The 10,589-nt window shown below is 47.2% G+C and overlaps 1 protein-coding gene across 3 annotated transcripts in view; it reads left to right on the top strand.

Moving 5' to 3' along the window:
* Window positions 1–1,466: 1,466 nt before the first annotated feature.
* UBE4B (ubiquitination factor E4B) overlaps window positions 1,467–10,589 on the top strand; it is an 88,231-nt gene continuing 79,108 nt past the window's right edge. For 2 of the 3 annotated variants that reach the window (XM_081143869.1, XM_081143865.1), the window contains exon 1: window positions 1,472–2,231. In XM_081143869.1, the coding sequence (XP_080999995.1) occupies window positions 2,208–2,231 (24 nt within the window). In that variant the 5' untranslated portion in view covers window positions 1,472–2,207. Of the gene's footprint in view, window positions 2,232–10,589 lie in introns of all 3 variants that reach the window. The other variant, XM_081143866.1, reaches the window with a different exon arrangement.

Here is a 10,589-nt window from a genome sequence, read left to right as displayed (position 1 = left end):
TTTTTCTCTCATGTTGTTCCTCTCTCTCTCTAAAAAAAAAATTTAAAAAATCGTAAAACATATCCTCAGATGAAAATTAAAAAAAAGATTATGGTTTAGTAAGCCATCCAATACATTATATTCTTCCTATGTGGCAAAATCAGGAATGACATGATACTGCGGAGTGCTCAGTTCAGATTTGTATATTATAAAATACGAGTAGTGCCCGGCCGGGCGTGGCTCAGTGGTTGAGCGTCGACCTAGGATCCAGGCGATCAGGGTTCGATTCCCTGTCAGGGCACATGCCCGGGCTGTGGGCTCGATCCCCAGTTGGGGGTGTGCAGGAGGCAGCCGATCAATGACTCTCATCATTGATGTTTCTCTCTCTCTTCCTCTCCTTTCCTCTCTCGCAAATCAATAAAGATATATTTCCAAATAATAATAATAAAATAAAATACGAGTATTGTTCAGAGAACAGATTGCTGTTGCCAAGGTGGAGGTGGGGAATGGGTGAAGGTGAAAGGTACAAACGTCGTGGGATGTGATGGGACTGTAGCTAACAATACTGTATTGTATATTTTAAAGTTGCTAAGAGAATAATCCTTAAAAGTTCTCATCACTAGAAAAAAATCGGAACTACATGTGGTGACGGATGTTAAACTTATTGGGCTAATCACTTCACAATATACACATGTATCAAATCGTTGTTGGACACCTAAAACTAACGTTATATGTCAATTATATCCCAATTAAAAAAAACACTGTACCCTTGTCTAGCTGAGGACGGTTTCTTTCCATGGACCCCCAAAGTCTCCCTGGTACACGTGTGCCCACTTCGAAGTTTTCTGGGCGTCGCCCATTTATACCTCCAGATTCTACATCGTTTTGGAAGCCACTTTAGGAGAAAGCAACGCAGAAACTCTGTCCGAAGCGACGCGAAAGGGAGTCCTCCTCGAGTTGCAGGCGGACGCGCAGAAGCGGCGCTTTCGGAACCGGGGCGGCCAGGCTGCCGGCGGTCGCTCGCCCCACGAGAGGCGGCGGGTTCCGTTTCCCGTCGCTTCTCGGCGGCATCCTGGAGACGCGAGGCGTCCGCGAGCCGCTCACAGCCAGGCGCCCGGGGGCGACGGAGGCGCGGGGAGGCCGGGCGGCGGGCGGGAGGCCTCTGCCGACCGAGCTCCCCCACGTCGCCGCGGCCGCCGCGCCTCGTGGCCTCCGCCCTCGGCCGCCAGCGCGGCCCTCGCGGGAGCCTTCCCGGCCCGGCCCGCCACGCCGTGCCCCCGCGCCGTCGCCATGGCACCGCCCCGCCCCGCGCCCCGCCCGCCTCCGGCCGCCTCCCGCCGCCCGCTCGCCCCTCCCCCCCGCCTCGCGCTCCGGCGGGGGAGGGGGCGGTGCGGAGGCGGGAGGAGACGCCGGCGAGAGGAAATCGGCGACGCGACGCCCGCGGCTCATTGGCTGCCCGGTCCTGGGGCCAGAAGCCCCGCCTCTCTGGCGGGGGTCACGTGATCCCTTTCAAGATGGCCGCCCTGTTGTTTTGATGAATAATACTTGGTGGGGCGAGGGGGTGAGAGTAGGGGTGGAGGGGTAGGAGGATTGACTCCTTCAGCCAGAGCATCGCGAGTCCGGTCCTCCTCCTCCTCCCCCCCCGGCCCGGGCTCCGGCGTGGAGGCGGGGCGTGGCCGGCCAGCTTTGGGAGGGGAGGGGCTCCGCTCCTCACTGCTGGGCTCTGCCTGGGCGGCTCTGGGGGTCACCCTACCTCGGGGTATCCAGTCTGCGGCCGAACAGTTCCCGCCGGGGATAAAGGGTGGGGAGGAGAGCAGGATCTGCTTGGAGGAAGCCCAGCTGCCACGCCGCCGCCACCACGAAGACACGGGGCGTGGGGCACGAGGCGAGCTTGAGACCGAGCTCCCTAGTGCGGGTAGCCCGGGAGGCGGAGGGTAGTGAGCGGCGCCTTAAGATCACCCCGGAGAAGCCGCCGCAGCGGCGGCCGGAGGAGGCGGCTCGGGGGACGAGCGGCTGCAGGAGCCTCTGGGGCGACTGGAGTGACCGACGCCGAGGCAGTTCCGTGCCTCTCGCGTTCTTATTTTTTTTAACCTCTGACTATGCAATTCTGAAACCTCCCCCACTCGGGGGGCCAGACAGCCCGACGGACACCTTCCGCGCTCCTCCCGCCCCGGCCTCTCGAACGGAAGGATCTCTCCCGCACGCCTTTCACCATTAAGAGGAAAGCGATGGAGGAGCTGAGCGCTGACGAGGTGAGGAGGTCGGGGGACGCCTCGGGAGGTTCGTTGGCAACTCTTGGGCGCCCTGGGAAGGGACGGTCGTGCGCCAGCGGGGAGGGGACGGAGGTGACATTTTCCAGGAATGAAAGCAGCCCCCGAGAGGGTCTCCGGTTGTGTGCGCCCGTGTTCCTCGCCTTCCCTCGGTCTCCCTCCCTTCCTTCTGGACTCCGCGTGCTGCTGTTCGAGTCTTCTTTTGGGGTGTGGAGGAGGGAGCCGAGCGAGGCGTTCGTGCTTCTCGTCGGTGTATTTAAGCTGGAAGGGCTCGGTTTGCACCAAGTTAAACGTGTGTGCGCGCGCGCGTGCGCTCCCGCCGGGCTGCAGAGATTGAAAGAGGCGTTTTGGACGAAATCCGAATGGGTGTGTGTGTGTGTGTGTGTGTAAGGGAAGTATTTGAAAACCCACCTAGGTAGTTAGGGCTGTTTCGTTGTGTAAGTTGGTTAAACATACGTTTGTGTTTGGGGGTGGCCTACAGATTCTTTTTGATATTTAAGAAAATAATGCTTTTTTTTTTTTTCTTTCTCGGTAGGGCAGTGAATTCCAGTTAAATTCTCGTCATTTAACAGACCACTGATGACTTCCGGCCTACTTCTCTTTCATTCAAGCCTTTTATTCTAGTTTTCCTCCCTTTCAAACTTGGTTTTGTGGCCGCAGACACGGAACAGCCAGCAAAAGGGCCTTGTAAACTGCCTCCCCCTCCCCCCCCCCGTTATGTTTCTGAAGGGAGCCTTACAGATCCCTTTCTTGATGTTTTAAAGGTTATTTAATAAGATTGTCATGAAAACAGCGGCAGTTAGGTACAGGGAATTCCTTGTGATTCCACTGACTTTTCCCTTCCTTTTCGCCAATTGGGAGCTTCCCTCTCAGGACCCCTGCTGGCCTCACTCTCTTCAACCTGCCTCTTCGTTTCTTCCCCTGGTTCATAGAAACCTTCCCTACCGCAGAGTGTGAAAGTATCAGGTTGGTTGTCCTGTAAAACTTCCATGCTTCAGTTTTAGCTACAGAGTAATCAGTATACACAGTGGGGGCAAAAGTAGGTTACAGTTGTTCCTATGGAAAATAATACAATGATTAATAAACAAGAACACAAGAATAAACCCTGTGTGTTTGCGCACTCACAACTGTAACCCTACTTTTGCTCCACTCTGTGTTTACTTTGGGACTGACATTCTCTAGGGATGGGGCATGCTAGTGGTGGGTTAAGGGTCAGGTAGGAAAGGAAGCAAAACATTTTGTTGGTTGTGACACTTGGCTGTTTGGAAAGTCAGGATTGCCCATTCTGTGTTACCGACTCTGTTCTTTCAAGTATATCAGGAATGTAATCTTAACTTAGAAGAATATTGAACAGTTTCTTTTATTCAGGCAGGAACTATGAGTTACCCTTAGGGCCACTTTGTGTTCTGTAGTTTTTAAGTGTCCCTCCCTCCTCTTTTTTTGTTTGCTATTAATTCTAATAGTAATTTCTCTTAAGGCAAAGAATTTGTGGCTTTTGGTAGCCCTTTACTTTTTTTTTTCTTGAAGTTCCCTAAATTGTCCCTGGTTTAGAAGTTTTTTACATACTTGAGTTTTCACCAAGAAATTGTTTTCAAACCAATAAAGCAAACAGAGCAGTTAAAGATACTGTCTGTTTGAACTGTAGCTCTTCACTTTATCCAGTCCTTGGGGAAGGTCTAACTTTTATGTGACCATATAAGGACAAATGTAATCGTTGTAGAGGAGATAGGAAAACATTTTTCAAGGTTAACAGAATATTAAAATAAATGTGAAAAAAATTAATAACTAATATAAGATCAATATAAAATTACATTCGACAAATTAGTTGGCCTGAACACAAAGGGATAGTTCCAATAACTGGTAATTTTACTCTCAGCAGAACCAAGAACAAATATTTTTTGGGGAAAATCTCCTTAAGGTTTTTTTTTTTCCCCTTTAAATCCCTTTCCTTTAATTCTAGCATTAGGTGAGCAGTTCTCAACAGAGACATTTCCCAAGCGTTTGTCTTTATATTGTTACTCTATTGGTGGAAACTTTTGTAACAGATGTGGTAGGTGACATTCATTTGGTTAGAAAATAATTCATCTGTGTTACTAAAAAGTCAAGCATACGTCTCAGGGTGAAAACAAGCAAGACAGTGATCTTTCGGTCTAAAATAGGAAGTTACGAAATTCTACCTTACCTTATAAAATTGCCTATTATAACAAAATGACAATGTATGAGAATACAGTCCACGAAAAATTGAGGCTGGTATAACCAGACTAGTAGCTTTAGAAGATTTTACATTCTGGAACTTTCTGGTCTCTCTCTCAGATCACCTGAGTGCCTGTGCTTTTCTTCTCTTGCGCTTTCTAAGTAGAGTACTTGGTGAGCTTCATTGCTGCTTGCTATACATACAGCGCATGACAGAGTTCATGGCTCTCCAGAGCAGATCCATGACTAAGTTCATTCTCTTCACGAGCCTGCATTCCAAGGCATCATTATTCACATTAGATTCATTCTGTACCCTGCCCAGGTGTCATTTTTCATATACCAAAATGATGCTGTGAGTAGGGCAGGTATTTTAAACTGTTTTTCAACTGTGGTGATGAGATTGCATTGAAATGATTTGCTTTTTTGTTGTTGTTAAATATTTATGACCTAGATCATCTTCAAGATGGCTGGCTGGGATCTAATTAGGGTATGGTCAAGGTTTTAGAAGAGTGTTGTCTTCCCTCTCAAATGTAGATACGTGACCTTGGACTTTTCAGTTGTGTTCCCTAAGTGGAAAGGGACCGACATTTATTAACAGCTTTCAAAGCCTGCTCTATGCCAGTCACTTTGCAACCATTGTCTCATTTGATAAAACAGCACAATCAAGAAGGTCCTTCGTGTTCCCTTATTTTGTAGGTGAGGCAACTGAGATTTAGGTGAAATAATTTGTCCATAGTCACCTGGCTTAGAAGTGGTAGAGTTGGAATTCAAACCCAGTGTTCCTAATCTAAAAGCTCTTTTTACTATATTTTACTGCTTAACAACCAGCAGTAAATACATCATAGCTTCCGTATAAATATCCTACTAATGTGCACAATCTGCGTAGTTTTTCTATAGAAGTGTTGCTTTTCATGAATGTATTCATGATATCCAATTTATAGCCTTTTTTGGTACTGACTTTCATTACGGCCCTCCAGAATTGTTCACCCAACAAACATTTTAAAAATAAATCCTGTGTATTCCCAGCAATGTGTTAGGTAGGTCAGGAGAAAGATGGCCCTTTTTCTTAAATTATAATTTAACCGAGGGAGGGGGTAGAGATACAGATAGATATATAGGAGTCCCACAATAACGGTACAGGGTGTTTAGTACCATTGTGGAAGTATGCACAAGACATTAAAAAGAAACAAGAAGGGACCCGTGGTGGGGCAGTGTGTTGCTGGAGACTTAAAAGAAAAAAATGATGTTTATGCTGAGCAGTAGTTGCCAGGAGAAGGGCACTTGGAACTGGCTGTGACACTGGGGAGCTCAGGAAAGAGCGAGTAGTGAGACTGGAGACAGGATTTTGCCTGTTGGAGCCAAATTTTGAAGAATTTCATAAATGCCTCAGCGTTTAAACTTTGTCAGTAAGACTGTAGAAAGCCTTGGGGTTTTTAGGGAATAGAAAGATGGTTGGCAAGGCTATAGAAGGTGGATTGGTGAAAGGTGGCCGCAGGCTGGGAGACAAATCAGGAGCTGTTGTTGCTCTCAAGGAGTGAGGCAGTGGGGTCCGAAGTAAGGCACTGGCAGTGGGAATGGAGGAGGGCGGACCTGAGAAATACCCAGGATCTGAGTTAACCTGCTTCCAATGGTCAGTTTGGTATGAAGGAGGTGGGGTGCGGAGGGAGTAAGGAAAAACCGAGCCCTTGGTTTCCAGCTTCAGAGAAGGATGGGTTGGGGGAGGAATCAGGAATTCCAGGCAAGGAACAGATTTTGGAGATGCAGATGAGCTCCTTTGGACCATTGAAAGATGGGCCATCGTGGGGATCCCCAGCCCTGGCCTTTCTACTCTAACGTCGCCATCTTTCTGACCTCCTCTCTCTTTGTGACAGGTCTCAGACGCTAAGCTAGCTTTTCCCGGTAGTTACTGCCACCACTGACTGTGTAACCAGGATTCCTCTTCAAGCCTGGTAGGGGTGTGTGGGATGTAGCTTCCCAGGCCCCACCTCCACCCCTTTTGTTCATTTTAGCCAGGAGACAGAATGGTGATGGTATCAGCTGACATTTATTGAGCTTTTTTTTTTTTTTTTTAAATCCTCACCTGAGGATATTGAGGACATTTTTCCCATTGATTTTTAGCGAGTGGAAGGGAGGGGGAGAGAGAGACACACACAGCAATTCATTGCCTCTTGCATGAGCCCTGACTGGGGCCAGGGATTGAACCTGCAATCAAGGTATGTGCCCTTGACTGGGAATCAAACCCGGGACCCATCCGTCTGCAGTCCTGCACTCTAACCACTGAGCCAAACAGACCAGGGCTTCTTGAGCTCTTAGTATGAGTTAAGTACTTTACCTGCTCAGCAAGGTGGGAATTATTATCCCCATTTTAAAGATAAGAAAATTCAGGCTAATAGAGATTAAGTGATTTGCCAAAACTAGACCCTGATGCTAACCCAGAGACGGGTTCCAGCGTTCTTAATCCCGTTACTAAACTACCTCCAAAGCAGAAATAACCTGGGCAAGTTGGACTATTTACAGCATTTTGATTTTCCCTTTGAGATGTGAAGTGGAAGCCCCGGTTGTTGCTAAGAGTGGAGCCCTCTTCTCTTGTAAGGGAAGAAGACAGAAAGACTTCTGACAGGGCCCGTGGGTCTTCAGGCCCTCACTCGGTGCAGGGTGCATTTTCTCACAAGGTCCTTAGAGTGCGTCTAGGTAGAGATGTCTTCCTGTAAGTAGCTCACTCAGGGACATTTACTGTTTCTTTGCTGCATGTCAGACGTCACTTGAGCCCTGCTTGCATGGAGCTTCATTCTAGTCAGAGGAGACATGATAAACAAACATACTGTGCACCCAAGATGTGCTTTGGTGATACGTACTAAGAAGAAAAATAAAGTAGGCTAAAGGGATGGAGAGCAGTGGGGGTGTGGAGTGTATGCAGTTTTAGGAGGTGGCTTTTGAATAGAAATTTAAAGACGACAGAGAGCTACCTGGGGCAAGAGTATTTCCAGGTGCAGGGAGCAGCAGGAACCAGGGATGCGTCCTTGATCTGCTCCAGGAACAGCAAGGAGCCGAGTGTGCTTGGAGCCTAAGCAAGGGCACAGTGGCAGGAGATGAAGTTATTCTTTTTTTTTTTTTTTTAGTTCTTATAACTGGGTTTCAGTCAGTTCTGAACCCCTCCTTTCTTTCCCCCACATTTCATCATCTTTGAGATTGGGATGCTCATTATAATGATGTAATCACCATTGGCCAGGTGGCACTTGTGACACAGTTGTCATTTCCTGTTTATGTGTGAACCTGGTTATACCTGTTCATATTACTGCCCCTTCAGTTGAGTGCTACCTGTGTTTCATTTAGTAGCCATTTTAAATGCAGTCAAACAAATTACACTTTGATCAGCAATGAAAGCAGATGTTACTTTGGGGAGAGGAATGGAAACAGCAGTGGGGTGTCAATTTGATGTTAGTAAAGAAAATGTTTTTTTGTTGGAGGAATGACTGCAATTCCATATGTTATTGCAAAGCAACAACCAAGTGCATTAGGGAGTGTTAGACAGGCAGAAGTCCACAAGTCTGAAAAGCTGTGTCATTTTGCAGTTGAACATAGAATTAGAAGGATTGCTTTTCATACCCAGACAATCCAACTGAAGGTCAGAGACATTCCACATTCCTCAGAAAGAAAACTCAGAGCAGTGAAAGGCTGGTGAACTGATTACTGCTCTCTCCTGGTCTGTTAAGGCATTTTGTTGTGGTTTAATGGGCAATATTTTTTTTCTTGGTGGTGCAAAAAATAATGGGGCAGCTTACAATCTGTGACATCGTATATTTGATGAGATACAGTATATGCCCAGCATTGTTCTGGACCACAGGGATACACCAATGAACAACACAGGCAGAAATCCCTGCTTTCATGGGGCTTACGTTCTATTGATGTTTTAAAAGAAGCACTGGCTGCTGTGAAGAGAATAAATAAAGGGGAAAGAGTGAAAGCAGAGGAAAGCTTAGGAGCCATTACAGGACCAGGGTTAGTGGTGGAGAAGGGAGGGTCAGATGGTGGATGGCCAGATATCTTGTGGGTAGAGCCAGTAGGATTGGGTGGTGGGTGGGTGTGAGGTGTGAAAGACTACTTGAGAATGGCCGCGTGAGTTGAGATATCTTTGGGTGGACTGTTGCAACAGAGAGACATGAAGTAGCAGCTGCCTAAACCAGATGTTGATTTCTCTCTAAATAGAAGTTTGGGTAAGAGGCTGGGACTGCTATGGCAGCTCTATGCTCATTAGGGGCCCAGGCACCTTCTGTCTTATTGTACCAACTCTCCTAGCATATGGCTTCCACCTCTTGGCCCAAGTATGTCTGCGTTCTGGCCACAGGGAAGAGCGGAGAGGGGAAGAAGTCATGTTCCTTCTCTTGAATGGCATAGCTTGGAAGTTGCACGGATCACTCCTGCTCACCTCCCTCTGGCCAGAATCTAAGCCACATAGCCACAGCCATGCCAGAAAGCTGAGAAATAGGTTTACTGGGTAACCATATGTTCAACTAAAAGTTCCCGTGTGTTAGAAGGGAGAACAGGCTAGGCCTCTCTTTCAAGAACCTTCCAAAATGTTAAACACACTGCACTTCCCAAAGGAGACAACCCTCAGCCAACTTCAGAGCCAGAATCTCTGGGGGGTATACAGGAGTGGGGGAAGTAGGTTTACAGTTGTAATGCAAATAAGTAATACAATAATTAATAAATAATAATACAAGAATAAGCTGTGTTTCGAGTACTCACAACTGTAGATCTACTTTTGCCCCACCCTGTATTGTCCAGGAACCTTTAGATTAAAATACAGGTTATCTGCTGTCCCCCTCCCCACCAGGCAGTGATAGGATAGGATGTTGGAAATAAAAGCTCCCATTTGGAAAAGGGAAGAGCGGCGTACAGACCCCCCACTGGTCCCCAGCCATGGTCAGCTCCTGCCAGGCTGCCTTGTGGGCTCCCTGCCCTGGCAGTGGTGGGAGTTCCTGACTTAGCCTGGTTAGCAGCCTGGGTCTGCTCTCCTGGAGGACCTCCCTTGTCCCTTGCCCTCTGTGGAAGTTTTTCAGTGTGTTTTCCTCTGGGGCCAGGCCATTGGAGGATATCCCCTTCCTGGGCTGAGCCGTTTCTCCAGCTTGTTTCCTGCTAGGTACTGAAGGAGTTGGCTTTTCAACCCTACTTAGCCCCAAGTTACTAGGCTCTGAGTAAACATAGACAGGAGACCATGGACATGCCGTAGGCACATCTGTATTTCCTCTTATCCCTGCATGCAAATCAGCAAGCTGTAGCTTGAGTCTGTCTCATTCTTGTGGGACTTCTTGCTTAAAATGGCAAGAAGCCAGTAAGCACCCAAATTCTGACTGTTCAACCAGTTCCCCCAGAATTACAGGCATATTGGCATGCGGGCTGTTTTCGAAGGTGTCACAGGTTTTATCAAATGTTTTATTGTGGCCTAACAAGGGTCACCAGCCTTCCCTCCTGCATTGTATGTGCCTGTGGTGATCCCTAAGCCATTGCCACATATAAATTATATTAAGGTTGATTACGTACAGCTTCCAAATCCTATATACTTGTTAGGATATTGGTTTGGTTGCTGCAGCAGAGAGCTCCAACATAATAATGGCTTAAACAAGACAGAAGCTTACTTTTTTTCCTTTAGTTAAATCATTTTTTATTTTTCAGTTACAGTTGACATACAATATTATATTAGTTTCAGGTGTACACCTCAGTGATTAGACATTATATAACTATATGTGATAGATATTATATACAAGAAATCTCGTATCCATCTGACACCATAGAGTTATTAGAATATTATTGACTATATCCCCTGTGCTGTACTTTACATAACTGTTCTGTAACAACCAATTTGTATTTCTTAATCCCTTTACCTTTTTCACTCATCCCCCAGCCCCCCTCTCATTTGGCAGCCATCAAAATTTTCTCTGTATCTGCCCAGTCAGGGTGGCTCAGTGGTTGAGCATCAACCTATGAACCAAGAGGTCACAGTTCGATTTCCGGTCAGGGCACATGCCCGGGTTGGGGTCTAGATCCCCAGTAGGGAATGGGCAGGAGGAAGCCGATCGATATTTCTCTCTCCCTTTCCCTTCCTCTCTCTCTAAAATCAATAAAACATTTAAAAAAAAATGTTCTCTG

The sequence above is a fragment of the Miniopterus schreibersii genome, assembly GCF_964146895.1.
Source record: "Miniopterus schreibersii genome assembly, chromosome: 8".
Taxonomy (NCBI): Eukaryota; Metazoa; Chordata; class Mammalia; order Chiroptera; family Miniopteridae; genus Miniopterus; species Miniopterus schreibersii.
This window is presented reverse-complemented; position numbering and strand designations above follow the sequence as displayed.